Source organism: Cupressus sempervirens, chromosome 9 (genome assembly GCF_028749045.1).
Source record: "Cupressus sempervirens isolate cs-2001-9-10 chromosome 9, ASM2874904v1, whole genome shotgun sequence".
NCBI classification, from domain to species: Eukaryota; Viridiplantae; Streptophyta; class Pinopsida; order Cupressales; family Cupressaceae; genus Cupressus; species Cupressus sempervirens.
Window position 1 is genome coordinate 193719078 of NC_143126.1, and position 21523 is coordinate 193740600.

The 21523-nt window shown below is 34.0% G+C and overlaps 1 protein-coding gene across 5 annotated transcripts in view; it reads right to left on the reverse strand.

Moving 5' to 3' along the window:
- Positions 1–21523, reverse strand: part of LOC149538137 (serine/threonine-protein kinase CTR1-like) — a 97783-nt gene that overhangs the window by 13877 nt on the left and 62383 nt on the right. For all 5 annotated transcript variants that reach the window (XR_016355991.1, XR_016355990.1, XR_016355992.1 and 2 more), the window contains exons 8-9: positions 15993–16649; positions 15795–15835 (exon numbers count right to left, since the gene is read on the reverse strand). Coding sequence is in view for 2 of the 5 variants with exons in the window: in XM_089799517.1 (XP_089655643.1) it covers positions 15795–15835; positions 15993–16649 (698 nt within the window). In the remaining 3 variants the exon portion in view is untranslated. The remainder of the gene's footprint in view (positions 1–15794; positions 15836–15992; positions 16650–21523) is intronic.

The window sequence follows — 21523 nt, forward strand, 5'->3', positions numbered from 1 at the left end:
ATAAAACTCAAAATCAATAATGTATCTAGAAATGGCATATACCAAATATATGGCTGTCCTCTAGATATCTAAATCAAGATAATCATCAAAGCTAGCCTTTGAGTCACTCATACGGGTAGGTTGAGGGTCCTCATACAATGGAAGCTGAAGCAATCCTAGAGGTGTGTCATCCTCAACTTGCATGGCATCCTCAAGATTAACATCCCAACATAATTGGGCTCTAACGATATCGAAAACTGTTGATCCAGTGGTCACAATACACTGTGAACAAACACTAACTTCCCTGAACAATCCATGGCTCTAAGAAAAATTAGAGCTTGTTGAGATAGTGACAATAATATTGATTAGTGGTTGATGCTTGATATCGGTTCACACATTCATGATGATGGAGCATCCTTCACTCATTCATGTCTATCTCATATCCTCCGTTAAAATGATTACTTTTCAATACTCCTTATCAAGGATAGTGGGTCAAAGTTTTGTCTCTTTTAGTGGTACAAATGAGTTACCAGCAACATATAGATATCCTTGCACATTTGTTTATAAAATGAGGAACATGACACATGGAATGGTATGGCATAAGCAAAAAGAAACCTACCAATAGATTCTCCACCCCTCTCTTCTGCTTGAAAATTAAATAATTCAGCAACATTGGTTTTTCTTTTACTAGTCTTCCCTACTAGAAGGTGCTTTCCCTTTCCAATAGAAGTGGGAGTACGTGTGGCACTTTCTTCCCTAGTAGAAGGTTGACTCAAAGCTTGCGAAGTTTGCAAACTAGATTGCACATGCCATGCTTAAGTCCCTAATATTAATGTCTCCCCCTTTGTGTAGTGCCTACCCCTAAGTTACATTTCCTGCTATCTTTGTTGAACTCTTTTAGGCCAGTTTTATGCGTGATTACTAGTAGTATTGTCTTGAGATTATTAAATATTGTTTTACATTCAGTTGAATATATGATGAGATTACTTAGTACTCTATATTTCATGTATGCATGATGATTATTACAGTGTTTTCAGTTATTGATGATGATTAGTTAGATGGTTTATTATCATGTGTTTTCTTATGGATACTTACCCCATACTACATGTATATGGTGTGTGTTTGTTTTATTTATGTATGGCGTTTTTGATGTGGTTAAGAAAGGGAGTCGTAGTCACCTGCTAGTCGAGATCTACACGATGCACCACTTTCTGCCATTGCCTGTTTAGCTTAGAATATTGTGTTTGTACATGCATGGATTTTATGCAGGTTGCAGGTACCGGGTATCAACTTCCCTGAATTGTCAGGATGAGTGTACCCTATTGCATTATCTCAATGGTAAGAGAAGTGAGATAAATTCTTGAGTCCAAATCCTAAGCCTTTAAGCCATTTGTCCTAATTGAAAATTAGGACAAGTATCTGAGTCGAGTACCCTCCGTATGTGTCAAATGACATTAATTCGTGATTATAACCATTCAGTTTGATTTGTATGTGTTTTTCTATGATGGGTTTTCGTATTTTTCTTTGGGTCTTTGGTGGATTTTCTATTAATTAAGTCTAATTAAAAGATTAAATTAATGATTTAATTTAATGAAAAATTACTATGACATTTTAATATTTAATTATATTTAATTAATTGAGAAATTAATTAAATATAAAGAATTAAATTTGAAGATAAAAGTTATAAGAATAAATTTAGAACGTGATAATATTTATTTAATTTAATAATAATATATTTAGAGTTCATTTTTAAATAAATGCTAAATATTATTGTTATTTAAGTTAATAAATATTTATCAAATTAAACGTTCGAAAATAAAATTAAAAGTGGAAAAAGATATTAAATTATGGAAAAGTTTTAAGTTCGCATGATTTATGCATGAGATTAAAATAGAACAATTTAATTAAAAAGATAAAACATGTGAACTCAATAAAGATATTTTAATAAGGTGCGCATGAGATTTAGAAGTTAATAAATTAAATAAAAACAAAGTCAAAGTGGAAAATTAGATAAAGTTATTTAATAATTCATTTGACGTGCATGAAAAGATAAAAGAAAAGATTAATAAAAGTTAATTTTAAGTCAAGTCTGGTGAGCACGGAGTTCTCCCAAGTGAACGCACAATTAGTGCTCGATTTGAGGAGAAAACTACTTATCACCATTTGGGGGTTTATTTTCGAGAGAGGAATTGGGACGCAAATTTGGAAGTGAATTTTGGAAGGGAAATTTTGGGAAATTGTTAGAAAGGAGTTCTTGAGTAGAAGCAAATTCTCTCAAATTGTCTAAGTGTTGCAATTTTAGCATCAAAACTAGGGAGGTTCTTGAGTTTTGTTCACCCAGTTAAAATTATGTTATTTAGATAATCCTGTCTTCTTTGTGTTTGTTGGGATGAATTCACTGTATGATTCTCTCACTCTCTTGTCTGAATCTTATGATATGTGTATTGTGTCTCATCTGTATAATAAGATTGTAAGAAAAATAAAATTAATTTGAAACCCCGTCTGTAAGTAAAAGAAAAAACATAGTTAAACCAAGGAAGGTTTGAGATTTAAAAGAAAATTTTAAGGTAGAAATTTGAAGAGTGAAACGTAATTTTCCTATTAGACTAAAATTGTAAATATTATTAAAAAATATACATATTTTTAAAAATATATATATTATTATGGAGTTGGTTGAAATGGATTTTATAAATTTTCAATAAAATAAAAAATAATTTTATATATATATATGGGTATGTTGGTTTTATATAACAAAATAAATAATTTTTTTTAAAATATATATATAATACAATTATATGTGGGAGGGTTTTACCCCCACCCCACTTCCCTTGTACCATCAGTGGCTCTGACGTTTTCCTGCAACCCGTAAATCGCATGTACTTGCGATGGGTGGGAAAGTCAAGGAGCTGCACGGTCCTTTATATGAGTCGGCGACTGTTGTAAACACAATGCCCCAATAAGTTTTAAAGCGCAGGCCCTATGACATGTGATTTTGGTTTTTATTAAAAGTTTTTTTTAATTAAAATTTAATTTAATTAAAGTTTTATTATCATTTTTAATTATTATTTATTAAAATTAAATTATATTTAATATAATTTATTAAATATTAATTTTATTAGAATATGTTTAAATTTATTTATTTTTAATTAATTATTAATGTTATTAAATTTAAGTTATAATTAATTGAAATTATTAATTATAATTTTGTTAATAAATTTTATTAATACTAATTAATTCGATGAATAATTAATGATGTTAATAGTTTTTATATTTAAAATTATGAATTAACTTAATTAGATTTAATTTAATTTAGTTTATTAAATTAATGGGAGATATGTAATAAAGTTGTAAGATTGATTTAGTTCGATTTTTAATAAAATTATAAAATGTTCTATTTAAAATCAGTAAGTATATTTTAATTTAAATAATCAATTCCCTTGGAGTCTTTTAGAAAATGGTCTTAAACCAAATAGGGGTAACTTTGTGAATTATTTAAAAACAAGAATGAGATTATTTGTAAGGGTAAACTATAAGATTATTTACTTGAAACATACATTGGAACCAAAACTGAAACCTTTATCTTTAACCCAAACATGTGATTTAAAGCAAACCAAAACATGTACTTGCATCTTGCTTCTATGTGTTATTTGTGTTGTGGGGTTGATTAGATGTTGACCATGATGTTTTGATCTCGATCTTTTTTAAACCCAACCATGGTAATGTGATTAAGTATGCTCTATGATGGGATGTATTTACTGTTTGTTATTGCTTTCCAGTTTCTTTGTGTGAAGCTGAGGTGTACGTTTATGAGATACCTGACTTAACCATTTTTGAGTCTCGATTAGTTATACTTGGATTACTTTCTAGTCGCCTTGATGGGACTTAAGTGTTTGCTTTGATCTTGATGATGTCATGTTGTGACATGTTTGACTTGAACATTTTGGATGCTTTCCAGTTGCTTGTTAAGAACCGATGAATATTGTGATTTATCATTTGATGCTTTTCAGTTGCTCATGGAGAACTGATGTGAATATTGTGGATTATCTTTTAATGTTTTCCAGTCGCTTGTATAGGACTGAGGTGATTTTATATGATTCTTTGATTTGTGATTTCATGAGCTTAGGGTAGGTTATCTATATGTAGTGTCGGGAAGTGGCTTGCAATGGGGGACGGGGGCCCTAAGTGGCTCTGAGGATAACTTGTTGTAAGTTGTATTAATAAGTGAAAACATTACACTAAATGGGAATAAAATGAACCTAACAAGAGTCTTTGTATGTTCTCGCCCATGCCTCAAGTGCTAGTACAAACTAGGATGGGAGTAGAGAGAACACTTGGTTATGACCTTACATTCCGTAGTATGCCTTGTCAGTACGAGAGGATACTAGTGGCCGCAGTGGGATCACTAGGGACCCAAGAGTCCTAAGGGACTACTCAGATAACTCCAAGTGTGATTCATGCGATGACACTTGCCTGCTTACATAGTAGGTTTACTATGTGTCTTATGTGCCTCTAGGTCTAGATGTCGATCTATTTTAGAACCTTTGGGTCAGATTACTTTTAGGACTTCCTGGACTTGGAGAGTATTTTGATATTTGGTTTGATATCCTGTTTGGGACTTGAGACTATCTCCTCAACGCGGTGGGAGTGGGCCATTTAAGTTCCACACGGTCGAGTGGTAGTGCTTTTTACTCTTACCATTGAGATCCGTCTGTAGTCATTGTGGCTGGAGCTTCTTGGGATGCTATTTACCATGTTTAGATGATGTTATTTATTGACGCATTTCCTTATATTGATGATTAACATGTGATAGGTGATGTTATCTACTTGTAGGATCATCTTATGCTTTATTCTAGTATGTTAGATTTCCTTATGCTTATATTGTACTATGTTTTAGTAGTGACATCCCTATTACGATAGTACCGACGATTTGATCAATGGCTTGGGATGTTACGTGCGCAGTATGGCTAGGATCCACGATGGTCTTATGATGCTATTGACGGTTGGGAGGAACCGCGTACTTAGTTGTGTTTTATGATAGATGGATGTATCATGTATGTTATTAGTTTCATTTATTTTATTGTACTTTGTATCATGGATCAGAGGAGGGTGATGTATTTCTATTTCTACACATGTATATTCTTTTAAGCCTTTCATACCCTGTGACATGTACAGTGGATGATTGAGCATTCTAAATTTCATTTGCCAAAGGCATTCTAAACAAATGTATATTATGGACTTTGGACTTTCTAATTATTCTTTCATGTGGATGTGGTAGTTGTTAGACTTAGTATTAATTAAATTTAAATGTGACTAAACATCTTGGGATTCTTGTAATGTCCCCAGGCAGTAGCTTATAACCCTAACATTGTATATATTTCTTTTTTCTCTTTCCCCCAACAATCCTTTATCAAATTTTTATTCTCTTTATACATATTTTTGAATAGTAAGAGTCATGTCTTTTCGTAATATAAAAATTAAATTAATTATATAATTAAATCAACAATAATGTATATTATATCAATATATAGATTATATTATATAAGTTTAATTATACATTACATATAGTATATCTATAATAATATTAGTGATATTATCATTCTTAATTGTATTAGTGATATGAATATTATTCATTTATTTTATTAATTTAATACATTATAGTATAAAATTTACATATATTTAGTTATTTATTATTTTTATTTATTATCATTTGTATTATGACAATTACATAGAATAGTATATATTGATTGTCTAAAATTAATTATAATTTTATTTATATTTATATTTAATATTCTAGTTTAATATTTAATTCTATTATTTATATTACTTAATAATATTTCTTGTAATATTTATTAAGGTCTTGTTAAATGGGGACATGACAAGTCCACCCCTCTCAATTTTGCTTGTCCTCAAGCTATAAATATGATCCTAATTGATTTATAGCTCAAACTCCTTTCTTCCCTACATATATATTAAACACTTGCAAAGTTCACATATTAGTAACCAATGAAAGAACATATGAATGAAGACACAAAGTAGACACAATAATGCATGAAGATGCAATGCAAACACGATGTAGACACATGAATGCAGGAAGACACGAAGCAAACACATTGATGCATGAAGACACAATGTAGACACATAGTATACATGTTAGAATCTAGCTTACAAATTGAAATAAGAAAAGAGTAGGAAATGTTTTACCCGTTTGATCATGAATGTCGTGCTCCTTTCCCCTGTCTTGAAATAAAAAGTTAGATTGAAGATGCATATTTTCTATAACTAGTACTATAATAGGGTGTATAATTCTATAGTGGATGGTAGATTTATTGCAGCTCTGAGTTTGGGCACGCTCAGCTTGGGGATCCCTCAAACCTTAGTCCATATTGGGATTCATTTTGCCTCAACGCGACCAATTTACTCCTCCCCGTGTGCACACTCCCTACCCACTAAGAACATGTTATATTTTGATATGGATGGTAGATTTTTAAAATTGTTGCCATTGTAGAAGGTCCTGTGATGAATGAAAGATTTACTGCAGCTCTAAGTTTGGACACGCTCAGCTTGGGGCTCCCTCAGACCCTAGTCCATATTGGGATTCATTTTGCCCCAACACAACCAATTTACTCCTCCCCCTGTGCACACTCCCTACCCAGTAGGAACATGTTTAATTTTGACGTGAATGGTAGATTTTTATAATTGTTGCCATTGCAGAAGGTCCCATGATCATGGAAGATTTATTGCGGCTTTGAGTTTGGACATGCTCAGCTTGGGGCTCCCTCAGACCTTAGTCCATATTGGGATTCATTTTGCCCCAACGCGACTAATTTGCTCCTCCCCCTGTGCACTCCCTATCCATCATGAATTCTATCACCAAGGGTTTTAAATTCTATTAACAATTCTGTGTAATGTCAATATTCCCCATGTAAGTTTTGTTTAGGATGGTATGTAGCCTACAAAGTAGCCAATTAGAATAAACTACTTGGGCTATTTGCAAGAACTATTAAATTGAGGGTCTAGAAGAATAGCATCGGAAGGCTTCAAAAACATATCTTGTGAAACACCTTGGGGAAATACTAGGGAGATTGTTTCTTTGAAGGTTTCATTACTCCCTCCATTTTCTATCACTGTAATATCGATAATGGAGGAGAAGGGGTTAGCTTCCATTTATAGAGATACCCACCCCATAGGAAAGAAACCCTAAAAAAATCCATGATATATGCATGGAAAGGAATTGAGCTTATTGCATTATTTCTTAACAATATGACAAAAAGTAAGGCAAGGGACAAAGGCATGCAAATTAAACCAACCTCTCCTGCTCTCCCAAACTTTTGAATAGTAAATTAATCATTTTCAAAATTAATATTTTCATTAATAGGTATTAGGAAAATGTCACCTGAAACAATGTCAAGACATTTGCTAGCATTTTTGAGCCTCTGATGTTCAAATCGCCCATTTTAATCTTGACAAATGCACTCAATACTTCCTATAACAAAATGGACATGATACCAAATGCATGGAAAATGAAGAAACCCACCTTGCTGTATTTTTCACGTTCTTCCTCTCTTATCTCATTGAGATGATTGCTGAGGCATCTGAGGGCATTTTCTCATAAATCATATTCATACATCTCTACAAGTAATTCTGATAATACCATGGGCTGTTTCAGCCATTTTGCTTTGTGTTTGCGTCCTCCTTTCTTCTTCACTTTCGCCTCCTGAATCTCTTGATCAATCTTGGGATCATGTAGGAGAGCAAGGGTTCGATCTTCCATAGAATTAGGATGTTCCTGAGCATCTTCATGCCATAACCACGCCAGCTAAGTTTCTATTTAAAGGATCAATGGTTCGATGCACAGCTAGAAAACGTAGTCTCACAAATTAGATATGCCCTAGCCCACTGATGCTTAGATATCTCTCTTCTCTCGTTCTATTGTTGCATCTTGATTTCACACACTTCACTTGATTTGCGAAGTCATTCATTTATACTATAATATGAAGTAGTTTTTGAAACTTCTCTTTATTAACTCATTCTCATTTACTTCTAGACAGCTATGATAGTTTATTCTTAATACAACAAACTCTAGAAACTATTCTTTTCTAATTAGGAATTTCTTATCTCTATTTGAGATGGATATGGTCTGATTTGAATAGTAAAAGATGCAGAAATTATTTTTTTGTTCCCTCTTTTATCATGTAGTGGGTTTAAATATACAAACTACCATTTTCTCTGTGGCTTTTCTTCTTGCTAGCAGCTTGCTACTATTGCCTTTATTAGTACAACCATATTCAGCACTTAACTCCAACAGCTGACATCCTTGAATGATTTGGAGCTGCCTTTTATATATGTTACAATGAGAATGTCGGCCAGGTTGGAATGGCTATCACTCATCTTTTGAATATATGTAACACTACATTCATAATTTGTGATAAGTTCGAATTGTTGCAGACACAGTACTTTTATTAGGTAAATGAAGAAACCGGCCACATTTACTTGACTCAGGCCCACAATATGCTTGCAAACTGCCCAGGGGTATACTTCGTTGATGGTTCTGCATTGTCTTCGATAGATTGTTAGCTGAATCCTTCATTCATTAATACTGAAAACAACTTGGACCCATTTCTAATACATTGTAGAAGGACGACTGTTAGTTTGAAGTATCTATCTTTTGTGTAAGAAAAACAAGTATCATTTTCTGTGACATTTATGGCTGTCCTCTGGAGGCTATTGAACTCTCATGAAGAAGACATTGTTTTATACAAGTTTCTTATCTTTGTGAATGGGTGTGGCTTAATTGAGTCCAAATTCATTGGCGTCATTATTTACCTTGACTTTACACAAAGCACTGGTTTATGGTGCAGATGCCTTGGTGTCGTATTACATGTAATTTCAGTTCCATTTTCCACTGTAGTAGTAACCATACACCATAATTGTGTGCATCTGCCAACAAGATATTATGTTTATTTATTCATTTATATGATCCTTGAAGACATTGACAATTTGAAAATTAGAATGATTTGTAATTATAAATCTGAAAGTTTAATTTATATATTATATTGATATATTCTCATATATTATTTAACACAGGGTGGCAGGAAAACCTGCTCTGATACCACTGTAATGTCCCTGGGCATTAGCTTATAACCCTAACATTGTATATATTTCTTTTTTCTCTTTCCCCCAATAATCCTTTATCAAATTTTTGTTCTCTCTATATATATTTTTGAATAGTAAGAATCATGTCTTTTCGTAATATAAAAATTAAATTAATTATATAATTAAATCAACAATAATGTATATTATATCAATATATAGATTATATTATATAAGTTTAATTATACATTACATATATTATATCTATAATAATATTAATGATATTATCATTCTTAATAGTATTAGCGATATGAATATTATTCATTTATTTTATTAATTTAATACATTATAGTATAAAATTTACTTATATTTAGTTATTTATTATTTTTATTTATTATCATTTGTATTATGACACATATAGAATAGTATATATTGATTGTCTAAAATTAATTATAATTTTATTTATATTTATATTTAATATTCTAGTTTAATATTTAGTTCTATTATTGATATTACTTAGTAATATTTCTTGTAATATTTATTAAGGTCTTGTTAAAATGGGAACATTACAATCCTTAAGGAATGTAACCTGTTATGTATGATTTTAGTTGATTGTATGTTATTGCTTCCACTACTGTGTGTTTGATGTGTATGGTTTATCTTTCTTGTTAAAAAAAAAATGTTTGGCAAACTTAGTTAAAACTTTAGGTTAATTCTTTTGGATCCCTTGGCGGAGCGTTACACTTTGTGTGCAATCTAGTTGCTTCAAGTTTTTCTACTTGTGTTATAGCTTTGCAACCCTTGACCCCTTCACCACCTATCCACAAAAGATGGTAATAAACTCTAGTTTAGCTGTCAAAATAGTGTTTTTGCACAAATGACACTCCCGTTCCCTACTACACCTAGATTGTTTTTTTTAATCATCTTTGTCTACTCTTGTGGCAAATTGAAGGAGAAGTTTCTTGGGGTTGAACAGGCCTCTTACATGCTTTTTGAAGGCTTCAAAAGGTCAATCAAATGTGGTACAACATGCTGACCCTGATACATTCATACTAGCAGAAGTCAAAGACCCCACTATAGCTGCCCCAGTACTACATTTTTTACTTTGCGATTGAGTTTGACGAATTTTCACTTCAACACTATCAGTACTACCATTTTCCTCACTCTGATTGCTGCTTCTCATCATTTTGAAATATATAACACTGCTGCATGTTTAAAAGAAAAGAAAAAAAGCATTAAAAATGCCATTTTGTATGTTGTACAATGCAAAACAAATGTAAAACTAAAATGAAATGAAAACAAATGGCCATAACAAGAAAGACATACCTAGATGAAGATTTTATGCCAAAACGTCCTCTTGCAACTCAGAAATGAAAGCTTTGTTGCTAATCCTCTTTATTTATCTTATTGCCAAGAATGAATGAAATGAAGAAATGAAAGATGTCACCTTTCTAGAATCCAAATAGGGTTTGGTATTTTTTATTCGAGTCTAATACCGACGTTGGGCCCATTCATTTTTTAAAATGCTACAAAAATGCACTTCTTGGAACACTTTTTTCTATTGGGAATAGGGACAGATTTGGGTATCGAGGATGGTCAGGTTGTCCCTCGACTGTCCCCAAGTCCCCTCTACTGCCATTTTTTCCATTTTTGAGACATCCCCAAATTTGGACAAAAATGGAATGAAAAGGAGACCTCAACAATCTGTCCATGCGTCCACGTTTTGTGCTCGGAGCGGGAATGAGGGTTCTGTTGTGAGGTTCTCACATCATCGCCCCAAAATTTTGGGGACCCCCATTTTCAACCTCTGCCTTGACAATTTTCACGTGATGTTGATTTTTTTTTTGGTCTCTTTGGCAATTTTAGCCTTGTCCAAATTCGGTAGAATGGCAATTTGCCATTAGGCGCCTTAGGCATTTTCGTTTTGTTTTCACCCAATGCCAACTGAATTTCGATTTTCATGGACTGGCAATTTCTTCTATATAGGCCAAACGAATTCCAAACGGCAATTTTTTTTAATGATATTTTGGCAAGATGAAATTGTGAATTTTGGGACTCAACGGATTTTGGAAATTTGGTAAAATTGAAAAACTTAAAATGTTTTCAAAATCAAATTTGGATATCACTGTTTTGAAAATCTTGAAAATTTTGGTGAAAACAATTTTTTTTGGATGAAATGGATTTCGATTTTAATTTTTAAATTGCCTAGATGAATTTATTTTTGCAAAATTTGGGTTGAAATTGCAAGTAAAAATTGGATTCGATGGAAAAAAATCGTTTGGAATGATTTAAAATTGTCTAACATGATTGGCGAAATTTTTAGAGGGCAATTAAGCTGAAATTGAAATGTGGTTTTAGGCTTCTAAATTTTGTTTCAAAGGGATTTTAATCGCAAAATTCATCAAGGGGAGAATTTCTATTTGTAATGGCTAATTATTTCAATTTCCCTTTGCAATTTACAATTTTAGGCAATTTAATTTCCATTTCTTTCAATAAGTTAATCCACTAATGGAACAATTAATTACAATTTTGGCTTAAATGGTCCATTTAGTGAGTGTTTAACCCCCATTTAATGTCCTGCAGGAGGTCGGCTCTTTGGTGAGAGGCAAAAAGTTCCTATAAAGGAGACCCCCCCCCCCCCCCCCCCCTCTCTCCTCTCATAATTGCACTCCAAAGTTGGTGAACTTCTCCAAGGCAGCACTGGCGATTTTTGGCAGCAGTTCTACATTGAAAATTTTGCATGCAAACTGGGGTTTCAAGGCAACTTTCTTGGCATCCATACTTGTGAATTTTTTTTATCAGCCTTCCATGGTGGTGATTTTTTCATGCAAATTAGGGTTTGTGACGGCATTTGAAAGGGCATATCAAATTTGTTCATGGGCAAGCATCTAGGGTTTTGGCACCTCCATTGTGGACTGTTTTGGGCAGCATTTGATTCATTTTCAGATCTGATCCTTTGGCATCAATTCCAGTCATCACAAGGCAGCGAAATCCATCACATTTGAGCACCTTCATCCATCACATTTGATCACCTTCATTTTGGGCAATTTGCATGTGCATGTTAGGGTTTTAATGGCGGAAACTTCTAAGGCATTTTGGACAGAATTTGGATAGTGTTTTAGAGGTTTGGTTTATATCATTTATGACAAATTTGAGGGCCTGATTTGACAAGTTTTATTGCAGCACTTCATGCCCTAGCTGGATCATAACCAAACTCTACCAATTTTCATTGACATCTTCTACTATTGGCAACTTTTTTGAAGGATATTGAAGGCAGATTTGAGGACATTGTTTTGTGCCCTAGATCAAGTATTTCAATGACAATTTCCAGAATTTGATCGATTCTGATTTGGACAACATAAGGGCAGATTTTCACACATTTTGGTGCCCTAGGCAAGGAGTTTTAATAAGCATTTTCAGTATTTGCATAAGGTGGACAGAATTCCAAAGTCTTATTTCACTTGCCATGACTTCACATTCTTGCTTGGAGGACTAAATTTTCACATGCCGGCCACCACAGGTGTTCTTTGTTGGTAGAAGGATGAACTTCATTCCGTGTTTGGAGGAGGCTCTAAGGGCAAGGTTGTCTCTCTCTTGTTCTTGCTTGGTTTCGTTCCTCTTCTCTTGCTTGTACTTTTCATCCACCACTTCATCATCCCATTGATAGGTTGAAGTTGGGAGATATAAGTGTAGTTTTCATGATAGGTCACTTGGAGAGGCAAAAATAAGCTAGACCACCCTAGGTATTGAAGAGGGAGTCATAAGTGTAATCCATCCTAAGGCACGAAGAAGCAGAAATAAGTGGTAGTCCCACCCCTAGGTTGAAGATTGGAGATTGATAAGTGTAGTGATAGGACTTGGCGAGGCAGAAATAATTTTAGAATCCATCGATAGAAAGAAGGTTGGAGATTGATAAGGGTAGTCCATATCACTTAGAATGAAGGGGCAGAAATAAGTGTTTAGGATGGATGGTACATGTTAGTGCAAGCAAGAACCCAAGAGGAATGTGTACCAAAAAAGAGAAGGAAGACATGATGTCAAAGACTGCCTTCTTCTCGAATTGAAGCAAGTCTGTGACACCAACAGTGGCACTATACACATGATACAGTTGAGAGACAAATGATGGATCAGGCTGCCAAGTTCCACCAAGATATCAAGATGCCTACTTCACTCTCCTAAAACAGAATTGAGTACATTAAGGCAAGAAGGGAGTCACCAAGGCGTCAAGGTTCACCCAATCAGACTTCAAATCAGAGTATGGCGACCTCATTGTGTTGTTCAATTGAGTCATGGGCGTCTCACAAGGTATGCAATTCAAGAATTGGATGTATTACTTTATTGATGAAGTTGTAAATGGAAAGGGCAAATTTGATTGGGCTAGAATTATAAGTGAAAATCTAGAATTACAACTTAGGGCAATGCAAAACTAGAGGCAATTCCACATGGGGTCTGAGCCCTTCTATTTGATTGCAAGTAGGCAAAGGTTGAAGGGCAAGCTTTGGTGAAGAATGAAATCAGGTGAAGGGCGAATTTGATTGAAGATTGAGATTCAAGAAGCCCCTCAATTTCAAGAAAGAGCGCATTAGTAGAAGAGATTTGAAAATATTCGAGGCTAGGCAAGGCTTGGCTATTTGTGCAAGTTGGCTTGGTTGGATTCGAACGGGAAGGTTGGAAGACCAGGAAGGTTAAGGAAGGCAAGGATAATGGGGGAGGTTAAGTTTGATTTTGAGGTAGTGGCCAAGAGCAAGGCTCTCAAGTTGCAAAGAAGTTCACATCTAGGGAAGCCATCGAGGCCAAGGCAGATTACCCCAAGTGCACGAAGACCTCATCCTTTTAGGGTCAGAACATCAAGTACAAGCAAGTTCGAGTGGTGATGAGAAAGTTTCTAAGGACAAGCAAAAGCTTCCAAGGCTTCACCTTATCTCAAGGATTGAATAAATTTATAAGATAAGGTTGATGAGGTGGCACTTTCATGTGCATGCAATCAAATCATGCCAAGTGTCCTATGTTCTCATTGGTTGACAAATTATTGTAATTTTCTCATTGGCCCACAAAGTTGGTGCCCTCATGTAATTGGTTGAATAATGCTAACCCTAATTAGGGTTTGTAAGATATAATCTTGGCCCTTGATTTTGCCTCTTAATCTCGGCCATTCATTGTAATTTGGAGCCTCTATATAAGGCCATTTTGCTCTCATTTGTGAGGGAGTTATGTTGGAGAATTGTTGCCAAAATACTATCAAAATTGTTCTCTATTCATTGTTGTGGCTTGCATGGTGGATATACATGACCATTTTGGTGTATTGCATGGTTCTTCTCATCTCTCAAATTAAAGTTCGATTTCATTTCATGTTGTTAGAGTAGAAGTAGATGGCTAATTGTATGGTGATGTTAGTGAATGTTTGATAGGGACCTATATACTAGGTCACAAGCATCTTAGCAGCTTGTTAGGAAGCCTTGTGTGGTAATCTAGTCCAATCGCTGCTAAGTTCTACTTGCATATCATCTTTCCGCTTGTACTTCAAGTTGGGTTGGAAGATAGGTGTCAGTGTGAAAATCCTAAGAGTATCCCTTAGAATCATCGCACCAATGGAGGTAGCACTGCTGGAAACCTTTCATTTGGTTAGATCCCCGTCCATTTCCTAATTTCTCCATCCATAGGAGTAGTAGTAGAGCAATAAGCATTTAGTGGTAGGAGTAGTTGAAAGTGAAAGTGATCAAGAAGAAAAGAACAAGTCAAGCAAGCGAAGTACCACCAAGTTATCTTCGAATGAATAACATAAGCCCGCCTATATGGTTACCAGCAAATCACATCGATATACTAAGTTAGTATCCACATGTGTAAGGAACATTGGAGTTTGGCTTATGTCCACATGAGTATTAACTTTTCAAGAGAGGAATTGAAGATTTTTTATTCTATATCAAGTGTTCGATTGCTATATGTTATGTAGTGGTACAAAACTAACATCAACAAGTTCCAAGGCAAGGGACATGTACATGAGGAACACAGGGTTCATCTAGCCTGATTTTTTCAGGATTCAGCCTTTTCCAACATGTTCAGTTTTAGTTCAATGTCTACCTCGATTTTTGTGTCTTTACAGGGTTCACCAACAACCTATGTTTCAATCATGGCATCTTTGACCAACATTATGTTGGAAGAAAATCAGCAGTTTAATGGCCTCAATTACAACACTTGGAAGCAAGGCAAAATGACAATATTTGAATATCATTGTCTCGATAAGATAGTTTTGGGTACGGAGACACATCCTACTCAAGTTCAGTTAGATCAGGATAAATTGGATGAGCGTAATAGAGGAGTTTTCATGTTGATCAAACTCTCAGTTATAAACTTATAGATGATCAGTTCCCTTACATGCCTTCTAGGAAAACAGATATAGAAATCTGGGACATCTTGAAGCATCTTCATGAGATGTTCGACAAGAGACGAGCTTTCTTTTTGAAGAATATGTTGTTTACTATCATGATGGATGAGAAGATTGAAACTTTTAAAAACAGACTTGGCTACACATTTGCATTAAACTAAGGAGACAAATTACAAAGCAAGTCACTAAAAATAGTGGAACAACAGCTGCTTGTGAAAAGGAAGAAATTGATATTTTTCAGAGTAAAAATATTTCTAGGGAATAAGGGCAACTATGGTCAAAAATAGGAACAAACCAAGCTAAATCTTGGGACCAAGCATATTATAGGATGTAAAATACTAACCGATCCACGCCAATCAGCATGATGCACTGTACCAAAAGAGCCTGCAAAAGATTTTGCTACCATAAATAACACAGACTTTCTTACAATAGAAAATATCCTGAACGAGCTGTAATTAAAAGTGTCGATGTAATTTGTTCAAAGACAAGATTTTAATGATAAAAGATATTGTTTCTTTGCATTATAAATATAAATACCTACCAGAACCAATACGCTCCTTTAATGTAAGATCCTCCCACGGAATTTCCAAACCATCCATTGCCAAAGACAACTCAAGATTTGATCTGCTTTGCAGTGCACTTCCAGACTGCTTGAGTCTCCCATCATCAACCTTTTGATGAGAAACCTGTAACTTAGGTAACAAATCTCTCTGAATGGGAGATGACAATACTGTTTCCTGAGGAGATTCTGGACTTTGCCAATGTTCAACTAAGAGTTTATCTTTCTCACTGGAATTTTGAATATGATTTTTGGAAATCCTCTCTCCCTTCAGGTGCACTGGTAAATGTCTGTGCTGAGGGTGATCACCACCAGGAGGATGAATTCCAAGCATCCTCTGAGAATCAATATTTCTTATATTATCTGCTAGATGTATTTTTGCGTTCCCCACACCTTGAGATGCTGACAAATCTGGTAAAACAGGAGGCTTTATACAATTTATCTCTGTTGTAACCATGCATTTTAACTCTTCATCTAATCTTTTTATCTTAACTATTGGCATATTGCCTGCAACATTTGTAACAATTGAACCTTCTGTTGTTGCTTTTGTGCATACGCATGTGATAGGAGAGGAGCCCACAGGATCAATAGTTAGTTGTTCTGAAGAGCTTGCATTTTTACTTCTATCCTCTGGTGGACCTGCAACTCAATGTAAACATATAGGCAAGTTTAGGGGAAAGAACTTGCTAAAGTAAACAAACAAATCCGATAATCTCAAATAACCAAGTTGTTAGTACAGGATAAACTTAACAAGAAGTTTGTGATTGCATAAAGTCAATAATCTCTACTCAACTCCATATCAAATCTAAATATAAACATAAAGGGAAGTTTAAAAAACAGCTTTGCTAACAAAGGAAAAACTAAATAAACAATTCCAGTTGTCTCAGCTAGCCAGGTTCCTAGTGCTGGATCAAATTAAAAAGGAGCTTGTTACTGCATAGAGTCAATAAAGTTTGCCCGTCAACCCCATACCAAATATAAACTCTAAAAAATCAATCTAGAATATACACTTTAAACATAACAATAAAAATGTAAAATTGTCGGATGTGATAAATAACAACTATGTAAAAAGTATTAAAGCTAGCCGATGTTTTCCTCAAAAAAAATTGTTGACCCAATTTTCAACGACCTTTTGCATTTTAAGTGCATTAAAATTATATTAAATTTCCTAAAACAATGGCAAAAAAACATTTCAAAAACCTGCAAAACCCTACAAAAACTCTTGGAATTGATGAATCACTTGGAAATAGGGTTGATTCCAGAATAAAAGCAAAAGCAATGCAAAATCATCATGGAAAACATTTGCGATTTGGTCCCTTTAGTTTTCTTTCCAGCCTCTAGAAAACCCTAAACAAAGGAGCAAGAGGAGCAATGGTGGTCATTAACAAAATTTGAAAAGGCCTCAATCATCTTAATTTGTGGGGTACATTTGAGAAAGTGTCAAAGCAACTAATGAATTTGTTCTAGATCCCACTTGCAATAATGACCCGAGCTCTCTGCACAACTCGCCCCATTGATTATGATGAGATCAAGTATTTAATTTTTATACACTAATGTTGGAATTATAACTAATAAGCAAGCATGACAAGTCCTTAGACTCAATATGAAACACTTTTGACTTGGAGCTATAAATTAGTGAGGCCACAAACAAGGGACCTCACCCCCACACTTCACTTGTCCAAACTTTCAAGCTTAACGACATAGAAAGGCTTGTGAGCATAGTGGCCCATCAAGGATTTGAATCTTGGTGCTAACTTCACCAATTATTATACACTAATTTTGAAATTATTTAATTATTATACACTAATTTTAAATTTTGGTGGTAACTTCACCAATTATTATACACTAATTTTGAAATTATAACTAATACACAAATGACAAGCCCTTAGACTCCATGTGAAATGCTTTTGACTTGGAGCTATAAACTAGTGAGGCCACAAACGAGGGACCTCACCCCCACACTTCACTTCTCCAAACTCACGAGCTCAATGACCCAGAAAGGCCTGTGAGCATAGTGGCCCATCAAGGATTTGAATCTTGGTGGTAACTTCACCAACGAAGTGTTTTAACCACAACATTACACATCTAACAACTTCTACATTTAATATACATTGTATAGCTTGATTGATACTATTTCTTTTCTAACATTGATTTTTGTATAAATTTCAAATATTTAAATTGCTGCAACATGAAACAATAGAAGATTGTAACAAAACCGCCTTTATTTATTTGTTACAAAATGGTCTAGAAGAGCAAGGTACCAAAGTCTTGCCTTACTTATTTTGGAGAAAACAAAGAACCTTGCACTCAAAATTATATTAAAATATTCCTCAAATTCAATCTCTACACTCAACATATATAAAGTTGTTTTGGTATATACATAAGTATAAATCACTTCACACATGCACATCATGGCAACTTTGAATATAATTATTTGCTGAGTATATATAATAAAAAGAACTTGAGAGAATTATAGAAAAAGAAAGCTACTCATATGAATATGAAAATTTTCTTTTATTGACAATATTTTGCAGAAAAACATCATACTGAATTTGAAAAATAAGAAAGCCCACATCATATTTTGGTGCTACTTATAATAATAGCTTAAGCCATTAAAATTTATACAAAAAAAATCAATTCTGACTTTAAGTGCTCCAAGTTAAAAATAAATCAAGCTGAGATTTTGCAAGTGCTTTGAATCATTTATATAAGTCATTTATCATTGAAACTTTATCATCTATGCTAATGACTACTTTTCTTCAATTTTTCACCTTTTTTTAACTCCAATTTTTTGCCAGTTTTTTCAAAACAATCTTCTCCGCTTTGCCAATTTATTCCCCAAATGACTTACGTATGAGTTACTGTGTACCTGGAGTTGTCAGCCAGCACCATCCTTGGAGATGGATAATGTAAAGTCATTTTACATATGATGAAAAAAAGTCCACTATTTGACTTCTTCAACAATAGATTATGTTTTATTTACCAGGTGTTTGACTTTTTGACTTTAACTCTTATGCTTAATTATTCATTAGTTTCATATAAAATAATGATTATGGGTAATTGTTACAAATTACAATAAAGGAAGAATCCCTCATATGTCACAAAACAAAATTTGCTCTTTAACATCCTTCCTGATTCCTTACATAGGCCCATGACATCCACAATCTAATTTCCGGTTCAGAAGCAACACATGCAACCAAATTATTCACGCATTCATCAGTACCAATTTGAGAGAGTCTAATACATTCACACCAAATAAAAATGTGAGAACGAAATGACACGAGTTCTTCTCTAGTGCACTTAATAGAAGATTTCATCATTATTATTTGAAAAAAATATATACTTGTATAAAGGTTACTCATTTGGAAAATCATGGCAAGTAACCAATGGCAACTAAACATACAAAGGAAGTTAAATTCACAGTTTATCAATTAACAGTCATAGGCATTATTCAAGAGTTTCCATGATGAGCTCATGTCATTAAAGTACCAGATGTACAATAATTTCTGAAGGACCAACAATTAGAGCCCTGTATGCATAATAAATGGCGGTGAATTTTATTTCATGGTTTCCATGAATTCTAACATATCAAATTCTGACATTTCTAAATTAGTCTTCTCTCTGTCTAGTGGTTGTTGTGGTAATTGAGCGGGATGTGGCATTTAGCTTCGATTATTGTCTTCTTTCCTACCTAAAGTAATGATGTGTATATTTGTCTGAAAGGTTTGGGTTTCCTTTGATTCAGTTTAGATTAAAGTTATTTTTTTCCAAGAAATAGCTAGCTACTATCAAAATGCTTATAAAAAAGGAAGAAAAAGATAGGGCTTGAATAAACAATAAAAATCTTCAAAAACCACAGGCCAATGTGATGTTTGTAGTACTTGATGACAAATTTCCAACATTACAAAATGTTTAGCCCCCAATTAACCAATCCTAATCTATCTATAGAGTTGTGCTTTTGGTTTATAGCTTGTCATCTGTTGCTTTGTCTAGATGCTAAAACTTATTCCTCTTGCCAGCATTACTAGTAGCATCTAGGAGGTTTGCAAACCTACATCGGTCATATTCTCACCTAGTCTTTCTTTTGAGGATAGGTTGGATAAAGCATTCAATTTCTTGCCTTGGAAAATCAGATGAACTTATTATTGGACGAAAATGATCTCTAGGAAAGGATCATGTGACTCTACCAATGGATCTGCAAGATTTGGCAATTCACTGTAGGAAAGAATTTGATGCCATGCAAATTACCCTAAATGTGAAGGATCACTTAATTTCCCACTTGTCAGAGAAGAAAAATGATGAAGATGTTTAACACTTTGGTTAGTCTTTCCTACAGTGAAAACATACATACAAAAATGATATTAAGAAATATACTTAGATCCATAAAGTGTGGATATTAATACCAATTCCTTGATGATGGTCATTTTGTGGCGAGCTTGTAGCAATAACGGAAAAGGTTAAAGATGTAGAGCACATTAATTTGGCATTAGATGGTTCGACATCTTCACAGCATGATTTTTATTTAGGGCATTCTTATGTAAAGACAATGGAATGATTCTACTAAGGAGGAAACTCAAATAGAATCAAAAGCCAACAAAAAGGGTAGTGACAAGAATTTAGTTCTCCTTGGGCTGCAAACAAGATATAAAGGAAAAGGGAACAATGAGGAAAAGGAAAGAATGAGGATTCATCCTTACACTCAAAAAGGAACTTAATTAAAAATCAAGAGCTATAATTGGCATAGGTTCGATCATTATGCTTCAAAGTGTCCAGACAAAAAGAACCAGGGGAAGCCATAGCAATACTATATACCTTTGTTGAAACACAAATGAATAACTTTGTTACCAAGTTTGAGAAATTTTCTCAATGGTTTCTTGTCTCTCTAACTACACAATTTCAAAGGAGCTTAGTTTATGGATAGTGGTGCCTCTATTAGCATGAATGTTTACGGTATTCCTTTGGGGAGTATCCTAAGCATTGGAGAGTATTGACATGTTGCATTCATGACTCTACTTGTCATTGATGTCAACATAGTAGTAAGTTTGTAAAGACTGGCAGAGTAGCAAACAAAGATCTTAGTTGTTCGGACAAGGTTTTGATTGTCTAGTGATGCGCGGCTAAGGACATGTTCTACACTATGTCCTAATGATGAGGTTCAATGCGCATAAAGTAAGTCGAAGAGGTACGCAAGATATGCCTGATTTACAAAGAGTAGTACAAACACAAAGTACTTGAGAAGCAGTTTCTAGTGATTACATTATATCTTCTAGCAGAGATATAATTTGCAGATGCGCGATCAGTCAGTGACAGTAGACAATCTGATGGTGACGCCAACGAGTGCGAAAGCCCTAGAATCACACATGTGAGAATTTGTATAGACTGTGAGTCGACAATGCTATTGTAATTATGAATTAATTAATTATCTTATTATAATTAATTAGGAAAGCCTCCAGGTTGACTCAAGGAATTATTTTGAAGATATGCTATAAAGGAAAAATGTTTTCCTTGTTTGT